The 20,884-nt window shown below is 42.7% G+C and overlaps 2 protein-coding genes and 1 pseudogene across 2 annotated transcripts in view; 2 read left to right on the forward strand and 1 right to left on the reverse strand.

The window, feature by feature from the left end:
* LOC115287188 (olfactory receptor 6P1) overlaps window positions 1–6,147 on the forward strand; it is a 6,998-nt gene extending 851 nt beyond the window's left edge. The window contains exon 2 of the mRNA XM_029933439.1: window positions 5,995–6,147. Coding sequence (XP_029789299.1) covers window positions 5,995–6,147 — 153 coding nt within the window. The remainder of the gene's footprint in view (window positions 1–5,994) is intronic.
* A 4,283-nt stretch (window positions 6,148–10,430) lies between these two features.
* Window positions 10,431–11,408, forward strand: LOC115286877 (olfactory receptor 6Y1). The gene has a single exon (XM_029933208.1). It carries the CDS (start codon window positions 10,431–10,433, stop codon window positions 11,406–11,408), a length of 978 nt encoding a protein of 325 aa, XP_029789068.1.
* Window positions 11,409–19,216: 7,808 nt separating this feature from the next.
* The window catches only part of LOC115287189, a 2,197-nt pseudogene continuing 529 nt past the window's right edge, over window positions 19,217–20,884 (reverse strand).

A 20,884-nucleotide genomic window follows, 5' to 3' on the forward strand; every position in this document is an offset into this window, starting at 1 on the left:
TTCTTCTCTGTATTTAAGAGTCTTTTATGATTTGCCTCCCTCTCTGTTTTTGGAGACAAAATAAAAGAATGAGAGATGGGATGCAGATATCTCTAGAATCTCTAGAATGAGTGACATGTCTCAGATTCAAAGGCTGGATTATACACATTCTTCCAAGTTCCTTTGATTTTTGGAAGCTTGCTTGAATTGCTTAGGGAGATTTTCACACCCTGACTCAAGGTTACTTTCTGCACATTTGAACCGTGTCCAATGTTTCTTTAGTTGTAGGATATGCAGGAGAATAAAAAAGAAAGTGCTGTTGAACAAATACTCAGAAACACAAACTGTCGTGACTGGTGCATTAGCTTATTCGGAACTAGGCTTCGGGAAAGAACAAAAAGATGATTTTTTGTTAACGAAAACTACTTTAGGTTTTCCAGGATCTAAAATGAAATAAAAGCAATAACAGCAAGGAGATTTGACACTTTTAAAAGTATAAGTTGCTTTATTTTTATAAAATTTCTACATAGTGTTTTAAAGAACCATCTCCAAGATTGACTCCATTCACCTTCCCCTGAGTGTATTCTCTTTTCCCTTCATTGAGTTACAGAAGGCATGGCATTTTATGGTAAGAATTCTGCTCCTAATACCAAGAAATTTCACCAGTTTCACTTTAATAAGTCCCTGTTGTAATGTAAATATTTTCACCTACCTCATATGTTTGCTGTGAATATTACATAAATAATGTATATGGGAGTAAAGTATTAAAATATTTTCTCCTTAAAGATAAATTTTACCTTGGAGCCACTTTCTTTCCTCCCCAGATTTATTAAAGTAAAGCAGACAAATAAAACTGTAAGGTATGTGAGGCACCTGGGGGGCTCAGTCAGTTGAGCACCCAACAACGCCTCAGGTCATGATCTCACAGTTCGTGGGTTTGAGCCCTGCATCTGGCTCTGTGCTAACAGCTCAGGTCCTGGAGCCTGTTTTGGATTCTCTCTCTCTCTCTCTCTCTCTCTCTCTCTCTCTCTCTCTCTCTCTGTCTCTCTGTCTCTGTCTCTCTCTCTCTCTCTCTCTCTCTCTCTCTCTCAAAAATAAATATTAAACATTTTTTAAACCTGTAATATATGTAAAGTGTACAACATGATGATGTGATATACATATGAATATACACTGTGAAAGTTTTTGTTTTTGATTAATTCTCCAGCTCTGGCTCTTGGAAGCCTGATAAATGTTATTAAGCAAATCTGCTTGTGGTACAAACGACTCCTGATGAGTGAAATCCTCTGGGCTGGAAGAATAATGCAAGTATTATATGTATGGAGGGGGAGGGGGATAAGTCACAGCTTCAGGCTACTCCTGTAACTTGGAGTGCCTTCTGCTGGGAGCCTAGGAAGTCAAGGACACCACGGAACTGCTAGAAGAGAGGATGGCTCTTTGGGGACTTGAAGGTTCCAAGTCAAGGTGGACCCTGTGCCCTGGCATGTGACTCTCATGTCATCACTCCTGCCCTAGGATGTTGAATCCCAGACACCAGACCCTTGTCTGCTTTCCACACTCTTTCCACAGAGGAGAAATCCCAGATGTCGCAGAGCTGGGATGTTGTGTCTCTGTCCTACATTTCTCCAGGGGAAACTGATGCCAAGCATGGCCTTTGGTGGGGTGTGAGTTTGATTATTTGGTGTTTCCTAAGACCTTCTGATCTTCTGGCATATAATAACCCAATCACAGTTAAGTCATCAGTAAATGCTAAGTCCCATCTTTATCATCATTTTTGCCATAAATAGTATGACTTTGTGCTTCTAACAAACGTGCCTGTTCTGTTCACCACGCCTCAAACTCACTCTTACTCCGACTGAGACTGGAGAACTGACCAGGTTCCCTAGAACATGTGTGGAAGCTAGGCTCTGAACACTGTTTATAATCACGTGGAGAAGGTGATAAGTTAACTAGAAAGTTTAACATTTCCAATGATTCAATCCATTGGGTTGACTAAGTGATGTTCATGCTCCTTTTAAAAATGATCAGAATGAAGGCACCTGGGTGGCTCAGTTGGTTAAGTATCCGACTTTGGCTCGGGCCATGATCTCACGGTTCATGGGTTCGAGCCCCGCATTGGGTTCTGCACTGACAGCTCAGAGCCTGGAGTCTGTTTCAGCTTCTGTGTGTGTGTGTGTGTGTGTGTGTGTGTGTGTGTGTGTGTGTGTGTGTCTGCCCCTCCCCTGCACACAGTCTGTCTTACTCTGTCTCAAAAATAAATAAATAAATAAATATTAAAAGAAAAAATTGTGATACCTAGTATATAGATATGAGTTGAGATAAAATACTGCAAATTTACTCATAGTTCGAACAGGAGAAACCTAACAGAGGACCATAGGGAGGGGAAGAAGGAAAGAGAGTTGGGGAGAGAGAGGGATGCAAATCATGAGAGAACTATTGAATACTGAAAATGAACTGAGGGCTGAAGGGGGAGGGGGAGGGTGAAGGGGGTGATGGTTATGGAGGGGAGGCACTTGGGAGAAGCACTGGGTTTTATATGGAAACCAATTTGACAGTAAACTATTATTAAAAATAAAAAATAAAATAAAATAAAATAAAAAGTTTAAATGATCAGAATGGGGGGCCTCTTGGTGGCTCAGTTGGCTAACCAACTGACTTTTGATTTTTTAGGTCATGTCATGATCTCATGGTTTGTGAGTTCAAGCCCTATGTTGGGTTCTGCACTGACAGCACAAAGCATGCTTGGGATTCATCTCTCTCTTGTTCTCGCTCTCTCTCTCTCTCACTTTCTCTCTCTCTCTCAAAAGAAATAAAAAATAAGCATTACTGAGGGTTGAAGGGGAAGGGGGAGGGGGGAAAAGAGGTGGTGGTGATAGTGGAGGGCACTTAAGGGGAAGAGCACTGGGTGTTGTATGGAAAACAATTTGACAATAAAATATTATGGAAAAAATTTTTTAAATGATCAGAATGTATCAACTCTTTTTGTGGATATTAACTTAGAACATAAATATCCTCCTAAGATTTTGGTCTTGATTTTGCACTTGATACCAACCCTCTGGGTAATTGCCTACATAGTAAGGAAGGAGGAGCTAGAGAATGTCACTGATTCAAATGTCACCAGTCCAGCTCTCGTATCCCACTCCTTCTTGGTGGCGAGTGTTAGGCCTCCTAATCCTTTTCCTCTAGTGTCAGAGATCCCTGCAACATGTCCATTGGTGTAGACAGCTCATTTTTCTTTGCTATGACAGCCTATTTTTTTCAAGCTGAAGATATGCCCAAGCCAGGCATTGAATCTGCATCTCTTTGTGACATGTTTGATTTATCAGCTTTTCTTGTTTCTGGCTGGGAGTGGGCATATATCTCATTTTTGTTCAATAAATGTAAGTAGAATTCTGCTGGAGAGGATTTCCTTTTCAGAGAAAGATGTGGCTGGCACTGGTGTCTCCTCTTTCCTTCTGTTGAACATGGGTTTGATGCCTGGAACCCCAGCAGCCATCCATGAGCTAACAGACATGAGCAAGAAAGTTCAGCATAGAGGCTGGAGACACAGAAATAAATGAAAATCCTGGGTCTTCGATAGCATGCTTCAGAAGTTGAACCAACATGAGCAAATACCGACCTCCATATTTATTTTTTTATTAAATGATAAAAATTAATTCCCATTTGTTGGAGTTCCTGTAATTTGTGCTTTCTTTTTATTTTCAACCTACTAAATCCAACATAATATATTTATCTAATTTTTGCCTTGCATTTTTTTAGAATTTTCAAATGATTTTCAGTTTTAGCGTTTCCTAAATTTGTCAAGTGGAATCTATTTTTCTAAGTTGCCAGGGAAAGATCATGACCCACTCCCTCCTGCTGAAGCTCATATTTTACCATCCTGTGAAGCATAAGATTCATTATCTCTTTAAAGTTGTGATTCATAGGTTAGCCAGAGAGAGGCTGAGTGTTTCCCAGACACCAACTTGCAATTCAGATAGCTACTACAAGTCAGTCTTGTATTCTCGTATTTTGTCACAGTTTATTTTGTTTCATTTATTTATTTTTTAGGTTATGAACATGTACTCAGTAGAACCAACTTTTCACCCGAGAGAGAGAACAGAAGGAAAATAAAGAAGGAGCGTGTGTTCAAGTAAATTATAATTTATTTTTTTACTGTTTATTTTTTGAGAGAGGGAGAAAGAGAGACAGAGTGAGAGAGAGAGAGAGAGAGAGACAGACAGACAGACAGACAGAATCCAAAACAGGCTCCAGACTCTGAGAAGTCAGCACAGAACCCAACGCAGGGCTCAAAATCATGAACTGTGAGATCCTGACCTGAGCTGAAGTCAGATGCTTAACCGATTGGGCCAACCAGACCCCACAAATTAATTATGACTCTTTAAATAAAATTAGTTCATTTTAAAACAGGGGCACTATTCATCATGATTAACTAAGAATGTTCTTGCATTTAAAAAGGAACCACAAATTATGTGATTTTTATTCATAAAACACCACATAGAAAGCGCAAATTGTGATTATCTGTCTTGAAATTTTTGTGACTTGAGAGGAAATGGAAAATACACAATTTTCAGAAATAATTGTAAAATACAAAGAAAAATATGAGTTTCTGCAGTAACTTTAACTTACACGTTTAAAAATTACTCTACTTCTCCCTACCAAAGATAAATGTATATTGATCCTGAATGTTTTTCCAGAGTCAGACATATTACAATATGGGAGCTCTGCCCTTTCTCTCACTCAGCTCAGAGCTGTAGTCCCTGCCTATTTCTTCAATATAATACTTAAATTAACTGTGTTCTTTTCCTCTGTGACTAGAAACAATCACTTCGAATTCCATTTTTGCTTTAAGTGCTCAGCGTTTTAACTACAGCCTTTTTCCTTTGTACCAAGGAATGATTGTAAATGGTTATTACAAGAAAAGACAGTATTTTCTTTTACTAACTTCTGGGTTAATGTTAGCATCACCATTTAAAGATGGTGAGCATGGGACCTGGGGAGACTTGAGAATTGGTTGGCCTCACAGACCTAACAAGGAGCAATAAAAACTCATGATTCCCTTTTTCTTCTTGAATATATTTGACATACAACATTGTGTAAATTTAAGGTGTACAATGTGTTACTTTGATACATTTGTATCTGGTAATATAATTGTCTCTGTAGCTGTGTTTATCACATTACATATGTTGTCTATTGTCTATATTGTTGTCTATATTCATTGTACTGTACATTGAAAACTATGGCTTCTTGTTATCCATTCCAAGTGTGTATCCATAAAAACAATCAGCTCTATTTCCTCACTCTCCATTCCTTGGTAACAACCATTTTGTTGTCTGCTTTTTATGACTTTGACTTTTTTTTTTTTAAGATTCCACATATAAGTGAGATCATAGAGTACTTGTCTCTCTCTGACCCATCTCACTTAGCATAATGTGCTCAAGGTTCATCCATGTTTTCTCAAAGGGCAGGATTCCCTCCTTTCTCAAAGCTGAATTCCAATTCCATCATGTGTATGTACCACATCTTTCTTATCTGTTCACCCATTAATGGGCGTTTGGGCTGTTTTTGTATCTCGACTCCTGCAATAATGATGTAATGAATGTGAGTGTATCCATCTCTTGGAAATACATGTATCTTTGCATCTACTGAGTTACTGACACATGAGAGTTGTGTCGATGTACAGAGCTCATGCCTGTGTGCCCGATGTCTATGGGTGTTTCAGGTTTGTATATGTGTGTGTGCGCATATACTTGGGTCCCCGAATAAGAGTGGGTAAATGCCATTCTGATTTTCTGCTAAATGACTTCGGTTGTGCTCTCTCTTCCCCCAGAGGATCTTACAATTTGTGAGACCATTTTCCAGAAAGAGAAGAACACACACACACACACACACACACACACACACACACACTTTTCCCTCACCTGCCTCTGCTCTGGAATCTGGCAGGGAGGAAAGCAGTGTGCTTCATGCCTAAGGTCTCCCTTGTGCCATTTCGCTTGCCAGCTCTTCCCTTAGTCTTCCCTTGGTATCCCCTTGGGCCCTGGAAAGGCCAAGTACTTTCCTGAGGGCTATGTTTGCGGGGAGGTCCCCTGTGGCTGGGAGGGCGTTGGTACCTGCTCCTCCAGTAGCTTGGAGACAGGCAGAGAACAAAAAGCTTCTTCAAGCTGAGCAGAGACACACCCAGGCTTGCCCAGCGCCTCCGCGAGTTTAGGAAGAGCACCTTCCTCCTGCTGGTCTACATGACCCCTCCTCTTTCCTCCGTCAGAGGTGGCCATGCCTGACAAGGCTGGGAGAAGAGGCATAAGTTACGTCACTGAGAAAATGGTGGGTTAAAAAAAGACTCTCAGATAGTTCCAGAGGATGATAGAAAATCATTTTTATTTAAATCAGCGATTTTGGGGAGCTTTCATTTGATTGGTATTTTAAAGTCGTTTGTCTTCTTTGAGCTTATTATGGGAAGTGTGGCTACAGGGTATAGCTGGGGAGTGAATTTAGGACATAGATAGATTAGTTCAACAGATATTTCTTTTTGACAGAAAGAGAACTAGCAGAGGAGGGGAATAGAGAAGGAGAGAGAGAGAGAGAGAGAGAGAGAGAGAGAGAACCTTAAACAGGCTCCATGCTGTCAGTGCAGAGCCTGATGTAAGGCTCGATCCCATAACCATGAGATCGTGACCCAAGCCAAAATCAAGTCAGATGCTTAACTGACTCAGCCACCCAGCCGCCCCTCAACAAATATTTCTTTATCATCTATGTATATTAGGCCATATGAAAAATGTCCAGGACTCAGAGGGTATTGTGTAATATAGGTTGCCATGTCATTTTACTATAATAATCTGCTCCAGATAAAACAGACCTCAATCTCTACAATTGCCCAGTGATCTGTTCTCCTGAAGATACCTCAGTTTAATGCGTCAGCCCACCTCTGTGCCTCGACAGATGCAAAGTCCAGGTTACTGTGACTTAGGAAACAGAAAGAGAGAAAGTGGCAGAGAAAACAGAATAACAGTATGGGAGGACCTGAATGAATACGTGTATGTGGGGAGGGGAGGCGGGACCACAGACATGTGAGTGTGCATGTGTGTTTCCATGTTAAATGAGGGCAGGGTCTGGCAAAGGTGATGGCAGGTGCAGTGCTGATGACTTGTAACTCCTTAGAAAATTTCACTTCTCTTCATGCATAGCACCGTAAAAGGAAGAAGGTAAGATTCATCTCTGGGTCAAGTGGACACCATGCATTTGTCCTGGCTAATTCCCTCGTGGTGGGCATCCCATGAAATAATGTGCCTTCAGATATTATAAAGTGATATGCAAATGTGAGGCATCATCTGGCCGTGAAAACACTGCCACAGAGTGGCTCTGTCAGTTGAGCGTCCGACTTCAGCTCAGGTCATGATCCCCTGTTTTGTGGGTTCAAACCCCGAATCGAGCTCTGTGCTGATGGTTCAGAACCTAGAGCCTGCTTCAGATTCTGTTGTCTCCTGCTCTCTCTGCCCCTCCCCACTCTGCCTCTCTGTCTCCCAGAAATAAATAAACGTTAAACAATTTGAAAAAAAAGAACACTGCCATAGATTTGAACATCCCCCTCAGAGATCCACCTACTGCAGAAACTTCTGCTGGAGCAAAGGCTGTTAGCGTCTGAACCTTGCTCTCTTCCTCCTCTGCCTGTCAGATGGACTCGATAAACAAATCTGGAAGCCTAGAGGGGACTAAGGTGACCTAACCCTGGGGATTTGAGTGAGACGTAGATCCTTTCCTACATTTACGCTGCACTGAGCTTTCAGCAAAGCATACTATCTCCTTGTGTTTATCAAAATACAATAATTGATCTCTAATATACATATTATATATATTATGTAATATGTAATATGTGCATATATACACATTATATATATGGAGAATTTTGAAGCTCAAATGTGATCATACTATACTTCCAATTTTTTTCCTCTTTTATTTGACTGCCTTTGACTGTGTTTTCAAAGACAAAGCTACTTTCACACATAATTGATAAAACTGCTCAGATGTTTTCGAAATGTTCTGTATACTTCCTTCTTTTCCCTTTATTTTTTCCTATCTTTATCCTGTGCTCATTTACTGGAAAATACTGACTCTGAGCTCTTACATTCCTGCAGGAAGCACAAGAAAGAACTCACAGCTGCTGTAAGAACATCCCCCACTGTGTTTCCTAATTCTTAGAATTAAAAAAAAATAATTTTTGATGTTTATTTATATTTGAGAGATAGAGACAGAGTGTGAATGGGGGAGGGTCAGAGAGAGAGGGAGACAGAATCAGAAGCAGGCTCCATGCTCCTATCGGTCAGTGCAGAGACTAAAGCGGGGCTCGAACCCACAAACTGTGAGATCATGACCTGAACCAAAGTTGGACACTTAACCAACTGCACCACCCAGGCGCCCTCCTAATTCTTAGTGTTAAATTCCATGGGCTGCTTCAATTTCCAGCTTCAGGTCTGAGACATGTCCTCTGAGAAGGACAGTGTCTGTTGCTGAAATCCTGACAATATATTGCATTGTCGCAGTGCTGGGGTGAAGGTGGGGGGCCACTGGGGAGAAGAGGGGCATGTTCCAAGAAGAAAGGACTTCTAGGTGTGATTCCTTCCCCACATATTTCTGGAATGTCAAATTGCACAAGGGGATAAGCCCAAGGTCACAGCTCTGGAGCCTGGTGTCCTGTTACTGTGAAGGACGTGCCTCCCAAATGGAAATGCTTTCCCCCAGAAGCTGCGGACATCTTGACTTCATGTGTCCCTTTGCAAGGAGAGAGGTGCTGAGGAAAAGCCCAGCTGGAGGTGGGGGGAGGGGCTAAGCTGTTTATTAGTGGGTTTCAGGTTGTTTGGACTTTCGGACTCAGAAGAAAGCAGCTGAGGGAGCTTGGGTTTCCCAAACCCTGCCTTTTTTTGCAAGCTCCACCGACCCCACACTGCCTCCTCGTGAATCCTAGGTCACGGCCAGCAGGGACCTTGTATTGAGTGTGTATGTGTGTGGACTAAAGGCTCAGTTCCGACAACAAAACCAACATTGTCCGTTGAATTGGCACTATTAGCTATTGTTTGCTTTTTTGTTTATCTGTGTCTGTGCTCTCTAATCTAGATGTCTAAGAGGTGGATGCTCTGCCTTTCTTTGGGGTCCTAAAGCGAGGTGTGAGCCACAAGAGGGAAGTGGATGGGGTGGGCGGCCATTTTTCACTGTCACCCTAGGACCATTTCCTCAGGAAGAGCAGACAACCTCCCTCAGCCGCACCCATATGTCCTGCGCATGGGCAAGGCTGCTGAGAAAAAGAGAATAAGAGAGAAGGGCTCTGGAGAAAGCAAAAGGGAGGAATCGAGCTGTAGGTCACAGAGAAAGTCTGGGAAGGGCAAGGCACTCGGCATGGGAGGCTCAGATGCTTCTCCTCCGGCTGGAAGGAGACCGTGGCCTGGGCAGGAAGGCAGAAGGCATCCGGGGTCTCGATTTTTTCTGATCTTTTCTACAACTTGTGCCTCCTTTAATCTAATACCCCTGGAAAGACCCTACAGCCCCCTCCTTTCTCATTAGCAATAACTGTTGTTTAGGGGCGCCTGGGTGCCTCAGTGGGTTGAGCAACTGACTCTAGATTTCTGCTTAGATCCCAGGGTCATGTGATCAAGCCTCATGTTCGGCTCTGTACTGAGTGTGGAGCCTGCTTGGGATTCTCTCTGTGTCTTCCTTCACCCCCTGTGCACGTGCTTTCTCTTTCTCTCTAAAATACTAATATTACTACTACCACCACCAATAATAATAATAATAATAATAATAATAATAATAATAATAAAAGAATGGCCTTTGTTTCCACTATGTAGATCTGTGTTGATTTTTTTTGGCAGAGTTCTGGGAGAATTTAGCAGTGTACCTTGGAAAGGTCATAGCAAATGTCCATAGGAATTTTAATTTAAAATCTAAAGCTCATTAGATGTCTAAAGAGGGAAAAACAAACAAACAAACAGAAGAATTCTTTTTGTATTGATAAGTGGAGACATAAGATTTTTCCAGAGTCACACCAATTATGCATGGGGGGGGTGAATACGGAATCTCCAGCCTCCTTTCCATACATCGCAGATGGGATTTCTTGCTTATGGTGAAGAGGTGATAGGAAGTCCATCCTACTATGCCCAACAGAGATATATTGGAAAAGCACAGAATTAACTTGGAGTCAGAACTCTCCAATTTCACTTCTGTGTGAACTTGGATGAGCTCTCTCTCTTGGCCCTAGTTGAAAAAAAATTAAAATATCAGCTCCCTAAAATTCATTTTTGCTCAAAAGTTTTTGTTCTGATCATAATTTAGGAGGAAGTCATGGTATAAAGGCAGGAGAACGTCTCTTGTGATGAGTTTGCTGGTGGCGGGTTCTATGAGTGGTGGTAGGCTGGTGCTCAGGATCTGGAAAAATCCAATTCTGTCTGTGCCCACAGCCAGTTATGATCACCAAAGTTCTGGAGGTAGATAACCACACAGCAACCATACATTTCATTCTTCTGGGATTTCCAACACGGCCAGCCTTCCAGCTATTCCTCTTCTTTGTGTTCCTGGCCACTTACCTGCTGACTCTTCTGGAGAATGCTCTCATCATCCTGGCCATTCGCAGTGATGGACAACTGCACAAGCCCATGTACTTCTTTCTGAGCAACCTCTCCTTCCTGGAGATGTGGTATGTCACCGTCATCAGCCCCAAGATGCTGTCGGACTTCCTCAGCCATGACAAAACCATTTCCTTCAATGGCTGCATGACTCAACTTTACTTCTTTGTGACCTTTGTCTGCACAGAGTACATCCTCCTTGCTGTTATGGCCTTTGACCGCCATGTAGCCATTTGTAATCCACTACGCTACCCAGTTATCATGACCAACCAGCTCTGTGGCACATTGGCTGGGGGATGTTGGCTCTGTGGACTCACAACAGCCATGATTAAGATGGTTTTCATAGCCCGACTCCACTACTGTGGCAAACCTCACATCAATCACTACTTTTGTGACATTTCTCCACTCCTCAATGTCTCCTGTGAAGACTCCTCACAGGCTGAGCTAGTAGACTTCTTTTTGGCCCTCATGGTCATTGCCGTCCCCCTTTGTGTTGTGGTGGCATCTTATGCCACCATTCTTGGCACTATCCTTAGGATCCCTTCTTCGCAGGGCCGCCAAAAGGCGTTTTCCACCTGTGCCTCTCACTTGACCGTTGTAATTCTCTTCTATTCCACGACCCTTTTCACCTATGCCCGCCCCAAGCTCATGTACACCTACAATTCCAACAAGGTGGTATCTGTGCTCTACACAGTCATTGTCCCACTCCTCAACCCCATCATCTACTGTCTGAGGAACCGGGAAGTGAAGGCAGCCCTCAAGAAGACCATACTTTGCAAAGGAAGTAGTTTCAGGGAGGATGTGGCTTTGAGTGATTAAACTCTTATAGAATTCCTTCAGGCCTGAGTCAGATGATGGTTCCACATCCCACACCTCACACTCTGGCCTTTGCTTATCTGTTGATATCCAATACTTTAACACTGCTCTCCCGTGTGTGTATGTGTGTGTGTGTGTGTGTGTGTGTGTATACACAAATGTGGCTAAAGAACCATATACCCAAGTGGTAGCCTCTACCTGTAGCTCAGCAGACAAGTTTCAAACATTTCCCCAAAATTTTTTGAAATGAGGGCAGATTTTTCTCTCTCACTAAGGTACAAACTCCGGAAGAGGACAGATTTTTGTGTGTCCACTTTACTAATATATCATGTGTACATTCTGCTGTGTCTGTCACATAGTAGGTGCTTACTACATATTGTGGAAGGGATCACTGAATAAAGACATTGAATAAAAACTCTGAATATGAAAATGGGAATTGTGAATACATTTTGATTGCATCTCTTCCACGTGGTTATTTTCACTTCTTTTCCTTCTTCCCTTCTCTCTGTTCTGTCTTTCCTCTTACAGACTCATAGATGTGCTTGCCCTCCTCCTTCCCATCCTCCCTCCCATCCTCCCTCCCTCTTAACCCCCCCATTTTTCCACAGAGACACTGACATGTTCACTCAAATAAAGTCACCACCTCATCTTGATTCATTTGTTGATTCAAAAGTCAAAGCCAATGAGTAGCCCAAGCTTTGTGAAAACCTCCGTAAAAGTTTAGGAGGCATATCGTGTGTTTTCAAAATGTTAAACATTAAAAACAAAAAACTTTTGTATGTTTCCTTACTGCAGATTTTAGTAACAATTACTTTTCACTTCTTACTATACAGTTAGCTTTTTAAAAATCAGCTTTGTAAAGTATAATTTCATTCAGTAAATTTCACCTTTTTATGTTTATTTTTTTCTTAAAGTTTATTTATCAGAGAGAGAGAGAGAGAGAGAGAAGGGGAGGGGCAGAGAGAGAGGGGGAGGGAGAGAATCCCACCCAGGCTTCATGCTCCGTACAGAGCTTGACACAGGACCTGAGCTGAAATCATGAGATGCATGCTTAACCAACTGAGCCGCTCAGGCTCCCCTGATAGGTGGACCCTTAATCCCCTTTATCTATGTCCCCCAAGTCCCCACGCATCTTCTCTCTGGCAGCCACCAGTTTGTTCTCTATATTTAAGAGCATTTTTGCTTCTTGATCTCTGTTCACTTGTTTTGTCTCTTAAGTTCCATGTACCAGTGAAATCATATGGTATTTGTCTCTCTTTGTCTGACTTATTCATTTAGAGGGATTCCCCTCCAGGTCCAGCCAGACTGTTACCAGCCCTACCCACCAACGAAAACCTCTCAGGGCATCATGGCATTTCCGCAAGGGGAATGAGGACAGCCATGCATCTGACTGCTGACCCCACCCAGCTACAAGCCCACAGATGCCCTGAAGGTCCTTTCATGTTGTTGCACGTATGGGTTCCATGGAACGGCTGACTGCCAGTCCCCTGCACTGGCCTAACACAGTGTACTTTTCTAGGTACCTGCAGACAGGCATGTAGGCTCTTTCTGTTTTTTGTTTTGTTTTGTTTTGTTTTGTTTTGTTTTGAGAGACAGAGAGAGACAGCGCAAGCAGGGGATGATGAGAGAGAGAGGGAGACACAGAATCTGAAGACAAGCTCCAGGCTCTGAGCTGTCAGCACAGAGCCCGACGTGGGGCTTGAACCCATGAATGTGAGATCATGACCTGAGCCAAAGCCGGACGCTTAACTGACTGAGCCACCCAGGTGCCTGGGAAAACCCAATTTTTAATTGTACTGAATCTTAATGAATTAAAAATTCAATATCCACATGTAGTTAGAAGCTGTCTCATTGGTAGTGCAGCCCTAGGCACACAGTCTATATCTCTAACTAACCCCTGTCATTATTCAAATAATATTATGTAATTTCATGTATACTGAAAAGCCTCACAATCCGTTCTTTGAACTACATCTCCATATATTTTACTTCTCTTATTCTAAAGCCTACAATTCACTGATATCTTTTTTTTGCTTTAAGCAACTATCTTTCAAGGAGACTAAAAAGTAAAGGAAAATAAATTTTACCCATATATTTAGCATTTTATTTTCCTATCTGAACCTTGTGAGGATCCAAACTTTTATCTGGAAGCATTTTTTTTTTACACCTGAAGCTATATCATTAATATTTATTTATGGTGCAGGTATGCTAATGATAAATTTTCACAACTTCGACAGTCTGAACAAGACTTTCTTCACCTTCATTTCTGAAAATCTTTCCCCTGGGTGAAGAGTCTGAGCAGACAGACTTTCCACATGTACAATTATGGTCTAATTTCTGGAATTTCTGGTAAGTCATCTGTTATTCTTAACTGTGTTGCTCTGTGGGTAATGTCCTTTTTTTCTTCATTATTTTTCAGATTTAAAAAAAAATTATCATTAATTTTCAACAACTGGATTATTATATACTTGGGTGTGATTTTCCTTTTTATTCTGTTTGAAATGTGTTGTGCTTGGTCTATGAGTTTATAGTGTTACCCGATTTAGAAAAGCCCCAACATTTACTTTATCAATAATATTCTGACGCCCTTCCCTCTCCTCCTGGGACCCCAGCGGCATCCGTGTTTGATGGCCTGAGAGTTTCCCACACATCACTGAGTCCCTGGGTTCTTGTCCTCAGTTTTATTTCTGCGTGTGCTGTGTTAGGGACAGTTCCTATTGGTCTGTGGTCAAGTTGGCCGAGTTTTCTTCCAAACTGTATCCAGTTCATGCTACTTACTGTGGTTTTCACTCTAGATGGTACGTATTTTCATCATTGTAAGTTACACATGGTCTTTCTTACATGGTCTATGCAGGTCCTCATCATGCTCCTATTTTCCTCCACATTCTCGATCATATAGAATACATTTATAGTGACCATTTCAAAGTCCTTTCCTACAAGTTCTCTTATCTCTGATGTTTCTGGATCTGTGTCTACTGGACAATTTTTTCCCCTGCTAATGGATTTTATTTCTCCTGCATCTCGAATTGCCCTTTACCTTTTAACAGGATGTCAGAGATTCCAGATTCTGTGAATTTTGCTGCTAGATTTTGTTGGATTATCTTAAGTGTGACTGTATCCTTTTTTTGCTGTGATGGTGTTCCCTTTATTTATTTTTCTCATCTTAATATTTTTTATTTAAAGTCACTTCATTCTTGCATCTTCTCGATGATTTTCTCCCTGTATTTGCCCCTCTCCTCTCCTACTTGGTGAGACTGGGCTTCACATTCAAGGATCTTTTTGTGGTTTTCATCCAGTGTTAGTCTAGTGATGGCCTCTTTGCCAGGGTGAATGTCCGCATGGCAGTTGGTACTATGTGCCCTCTCTTACTGTACTTTCTTTTAAAATCAGTTCGATGGCCTCACACCATCTTTCAAGTGTCTTAGGGTGCAGAGGGCTGCCTTCATCCCTGCTGATGGGCTCCCCCATGGTGTGCATGCCAGGTGCCTGCACCTGCCCAGGGCTGGCACCCCGAGGAAGCTCCAGGGTACCTGGCTTAGAGCGCCCGGCATCTTTCCCGACTTTTTCTCCCAGGTGCGCATGTCAGCTCTGTGCCACAGGCTTGCTGGGATCTCTGCGCGCACAAGGAGAGCCCTCTGTGCCCATCCCTGTCCACAGTGTCTGGGGGACAGGCCCACCATCCTTGCCCAGGCCTCCTGAACGCCAAGGCCCCAATGGGCCCTCTGCAGTCTCTCTCCGCTGAAAGTTTTAGTAATGAAACTTTAACTTTTAGTAATTAAGATTTCAAAGTATATTTTTGTCTCATTTTGCCAGGATCACGGAGTAATGTCTGTTGTGAGTGTTCATGAAATTATTTAGCTCCAACTGCAGAATCCCCAAACCTAGATGTTGGAATAACAAGAGCTCCCAGTGGAGGTTGGTCAGAGATTGTGCTTTGCTCCTCTGGCCTCCTTCATACCCTCCATCCTCGCATCCAGCATTTTTAACAATTAAATGAGGGTTGGGGGGGGTCTGTTCTTGGGCTCCAGATTCTGTGTTACACACTCTGGACACTGCTTTCATGTCTTTTCTCAATGGATGTTACACTGCCTATTGTCCAATGTCTGAAAACTGCTGTTTTGTATGCTTTTTCCAGTATTTAGTTTTTAAGTTGGGGTCCATGTCCAATTTCTATTAACTCATCTTGGTAGGAGCAAGAGTTATTTCCCTTGTTGAAATTCATTAAGTTACTCAACATCATATATATGTGACATGAGGATGTTGGTATTTGTACATATGATATTTTAATTTAAAAATGTGTAGGAAGGAGAGCTAACATTGTCTGTGTGAGGAGTTTGGGGGCATAAGTGTGGATTTAATATTTTGAAAGCAAGAATGCTGTTTCTATCACCACTGTATCTTTCCTCACATAGCAGGTGCTTAGTAAATAGGTTAAGAAAGAATACATCATGGAGGCACCTGGGTGGTTCAGTTGGTTAGGCATCTGACTCTTGATTTCAGCTCAGTGATCTCGCAGTTCATGGGATTGAACCCCAGGTCAGGCTCTGTGCTGACAGTGTGGAGCCTGCTTGGGATTCTCCCTCTCTCTCTGTCCCTCCCCTGCTCGCTCGCTCGCTCTCTCTCTCTCTCTCTCTCTCTCAAAATAAATATATGAACTTAAAATAAAAGAGCAAATCATGGATGGAGTCTGAAAGCTGGTTTGTTAATTTATTGCATTGATATCAGTCAGTTGATTCCTTCCCTCATTTTTCCAAGATCTTTTCTAAGGCTGTTTCTCCTGCCTGAAACTTCACAAATTAAGGGGAAATGACCAGGTCTTTTCTGGGATCAGCGTTTGATTTCCTTCAATCTCCTCCAGTTCTCTTTACATCTGTGTTTTGGTGGGTGTGTGTGCCTTGGCAGAACTATACTGAAAACATCCAACCTGAAAAACCTTAGGCACGCCGTTATTTTGTGTCTATTCACATAATGTCAGTTTCTCAATCCATTTTGTCCAAGATGAGGGGGTTGGGGAAGCTCTGACTACACAGAGAGGGACTCAGGGAGCACCAAATAGGGAATGAAGAGAACACAGGGAATATGAAAAGGAAATATATTTGAAAACACTGAAGGGGGCGCCTTGTGCTTAACAGGAATGAAAAAAGATACTGGAATAATTGTGGGGCAAGTGTGTGTGTAAAGTCGGTGACAAGAGGAACAGGGAGGTTCAGTCTGCTACCTGGTGTTTTTTCTAAAGTATGGTGCAATGTCCTGGGGCAGGACTCCGTTTGGCAGGACTGAGAGAGGGCTGCGGAGGGGAGCAGTGGATTGATGTTTTAATTAGAAGTGAGCACAGGTACCACAGCTTCTGCAGAGAATGGGCTGATATTTTTTTGTTCATTAAAAAAATGTGAAAATTTTACCAAGCAGGTTGGGGCATCATATAAAGATGTTGATTATCAGTTTATTATAATAATCTGATTTATTACACAATTTTCTCCGGCAACATTTGACTGCAAAGGTAATGATGGAGAAGTTAGTTAAATGGCAGGCTGTTTAAGCTATTCCTCTCCTCTTTTATTATATAAACTAGCATTTCAAAGGGATAAGTGTCTCTAATGAAGCACTGAGGGGAATAATCCGGTGAGGTTGCTGAAGTTCTGACTGTAGAGTGAGGAAAAATAGTCTGAGGAGCACAGAGTGTCTTGTAGGGAAGAGACTGTCTTCATATCTCTGGATCTGGAAACACTACCCTCTGCACCTTTTCTGCTCTCTTAACCTAAAAAAAAAATCTATGCGATATTAAAAATATCCTAGTGGAGTTTTGTTAAAAGGAAGAAGACAGGGAAGTCCTGACATGAAGCGTAGCCATGAGCCCTAAGATCAGTGTATAAATAGCATAAGCTCATGGGACATTGCTGCCGCAACAGTGACTCATAGGAGGGATGCGGTGGGGACGTGAGAGGCCGAACAGGGAACGAAACTGTGGCCACCAGTCTCTGTGATCGTAGAGGGGACTTTTCAAGAACCTCAAAAGAGTTCCTGATCCCACTTCAGAAAGTCATGTCCAGACTGCCGCAGGCTTCTGCTTCCTCCGTCTGGCTTTCAGAAGATCGCCCAAGCCCTGTTGCTGCAGAAGGAGCCTGTGCCGGGTCACAAGTCATCTTGTCGGCCGGACCCCCACCCTGGCGTTCTTTCTGAGACTGGGCTCTAAGAAAGAGAAGCGGGGCTCCTCTTCAGAACTCACAGACGCCGGGGAAGAGCCTGTGTTCTGTGATTCCCATGGTGACCAGGGGGGATGTGGAGCATGTGAACCAGCAGGCCAGACCCTTGGCTGGCATTTGTACCCAGCAGTGGACACATTGGGCATAAACCAGTATCGGAATCCATGCAGCCCCTGTGAACTGTGTTTCTACATGTACATATACTGCTTAACCTTCAAATGTAGAAGAAGGAACGGAGTGGAGTTATAGGAGAGATAACCACTAGGCTTGATGTTATAAAGTATGAAAAGAGCCGGATATTCTGGCCTAAAGTCAATGGCAGAGATTTAAGGGGGAAAATATCAAACATGAGATTGCCTTAAAGAATAACACAACTAAACCAAACTAACCAAAATAGGCTTCACAAAGATAGGACTGTGGAAAACACAACATAAAACCCGTTAATCTAAAGGAGGTAGGAGTCCAGAAAGAGCACACGTATGAGAGAAGTTACCAGGAAATGGGGGGTGGGGTGGGGTGGGGAGAATCTACTCTGTGTTAGTATAAAATTGACTTCCAGAACAAGTTAGATGACTATTCTGTCCAACCTGGAATGTTGCACCCATTTCCTGGTGACCCATTTGAAGAATACTATTAACAAAATGGAAAATATCTTGAGAATAATGCACAGAACAATGGCTTGGGATGGGGGAGCCTGTGAACTGCGATTTTCTGTGAAGGTCAAAGGAGTCAGCAGCTGAGTTTAAGGTGCTGCAAGGGAAGTATGTGCTATGCTCTCCAAATATTTGAGTTGCTGCTGTGTATGTGAGAGATTTGATACAAGATATGCATCTCCAGAGATGACAACTTGGACTGAACGGAGGGAGACACGCAAAGGAAGGACTTGATAATACATAGGGATGCTGAACAGTGTCCAGCCTCTGTTTATCGGTCAGTCAGGGGCCAGGGAACTGCAGGGGGGACTCTGTAATGACAGGGCAGTGGGAGCGACAGCCTTGGATCCTTTCCAACACGGGTAGCTCATAACTGTATTAATAGTTTTCAGTTACGTGTATTCTATTTTACCCATGATTTTTTGGAAGGGTCCTACTGAGGTTCTCCTAAATCATTGAAAAGCTGTGATGGTTGAACCTTCTAACCCAAGTCATCTATCTTTCCTGGAATAGAATAAAATAAGTCTCAATTAATTATTATGAAAAATCAAAATACTTGTGCAACTTTAGGGATATTTGAGGGGTGCCTGGGTGCCTCAGTCAGTTGAGTGTCCAACTCTTGGTTCCGGCTCAGGTTCATGAGTGATTGCACAGTTCATGGGATCCAACCCCATGTAGTTTGGGGTTTTCTCTCTCCTTCTCTTTTTGCCCCCCCCCTTGCACTCTGTCTCCCAAAATAAATAAATAAAACTAAAAAAATAAAAGTATTTGAGACTTGTATCTGATTAGCAATCAACCCAAGTTTACAGCTGCACTTCACAATGCCTATCAAAATACTACGCTGGGGAAGCTTGCACTGTGAGGCTATACTGTGCTATGTAAACGCAGGACGACAGTACCATCAGCTTTATAATCATGGCCGTGTCCTCAGGTGGTTGCATGGACACAAATCATGTCATCACAGAGCTTTAGGATAACATCCTCTTCTGCCGATCACTTTCCAAATGGCCATCTGGATAGCTTTGTTCCTGAGGCTATATACCATGGGGTTCAACAGTGGAGTCACACTGTGTAGGTCACTGTCACAAGCCTGTCTTTGTTGGATGAATACTTGGATGAGGGCCGCAGGTAGACAGAGGAGGCACAGCCATAGTGGACAATGACCACAGTAAGGTGGGAGGCACAGGTGGAGAAGGCTTTCTTCTTGCCTTCAGCGGATGGGATCTTCAAGATGGTGTGGGCAATGAAACCATAAGAGATGCAGATGAAAGTCAGGGGGATCATGAGTGCTAGGACTCCACCAGTGAAGAGGACCAGCTCATTGACGTAGGTTTCTGTACACGAAGCTGGATAACTGGCAAGATGTCACAGAAATAGTGATTGATCTTATTGGGGCCACAGAAAGGGAGCTCAAAGACTAAAAGGGAGCCTATCAGTGAGAACAAAAAGCCGATCACAGCGCAAGTGGCTGCCAATTGCCCACACACCTGCCAGCTCATGAGGATAGGGTACCGAAGTGGATGGCAGATGGCTGCATAGCGGTCATACCCCATGACCCCAAGCAGCATGCAATTAGTGACAGCAAAACCAAGGAAGAAAAACATCTGAGTTGCACAGTTGACAAAGGAGATTGTTCTGAGCAGAGACAACAGATTTATGAGCATCTTGGGCAGGATGACAAGAGTGTAGCATGTCTCAGAGATGGAAAGGATCCCCAGGAAGAAGTACATAGGTACGTGGAGGCTGCGATCCAGGCGTATGACAGTGACGATGGTGAGGTTCCCACTGAGAATGATCAGATACACAGAAACACAGCAACGAGGATAAGCTGGATTTCTCCGAGGTTGGAGAACCCCAGCAGCAAGAACTCGGTGACAGATGAGAAATTAGCTCGGTTGACTTGGTCCCCAAGATTGACCTACGGAGAACAGGAACGAAGAAGCAGTTTGTGTACCCTGAAAGATGCAGGTAGTTCACCCCATTATGATAGAGTAACAACAAAGAGAAGGAGGAAGGCAAATGCAGGTGGGAAGTGCTCTATCGATCATGCCAATTTCTAGAACTGTTCCCAAAAACTCAGAACTACGCCTGTTTCCAGTGATGTTTTGACATCTCTTATAGTGCTTAAAAGTCCAGGTCATTTTTTCACACTGTTCAAATAGGGGCATCTGAAGAGTTTCTATGTGACAATCCCAACTGTCATTTTTCATGTGTGCCTCAGTCTTCCCATCTGTAACATAAAGGTGCTAACAGCACCTCTCTCCCAGGGTTCTTAAGGAAGTGAAAGCACTTTGCACAGCGCGTCCACATTGTAAACTGTTACTAAATGCCAGCTTCTGCTATATATGTGGTTTATTTTTTTTAAGGGTTTTTCTTTTTATTGTAGGAGATATATGTATATTTACCATTTTAGCCATTTTAAATGTACAACTTATTAGCATTAATACACAGTGCTCTGCATCCATCAGCACTATCCATTTCTGGAAATTTTCATCATCTCAAACAATAACTATTCATTTAAACAACAACTTCCCTTTCCACACTGCCCCAAGCTGCTGGCAATGTCTATATCTTTATGAACTTCCCTACTCTAGGGAAATAGAATCATACAATACTTGTCCTTTTG

The sequence above is a fragment of the Suricata suricatta genome, chromosome 3, assembly GCF_006229205.1.
Source record: "Suricata suricatta isolate VVHF042 chromosome 3, meerkat_22Aug2017_6uvM2_HiC, whole genome shotgun sequence".
Lineage (NCBI taxonomy): Eukaryota > Metazoa > Chordata > Mammalia > Carnivora > Herpestidae > Suricata > Suricata suricatta.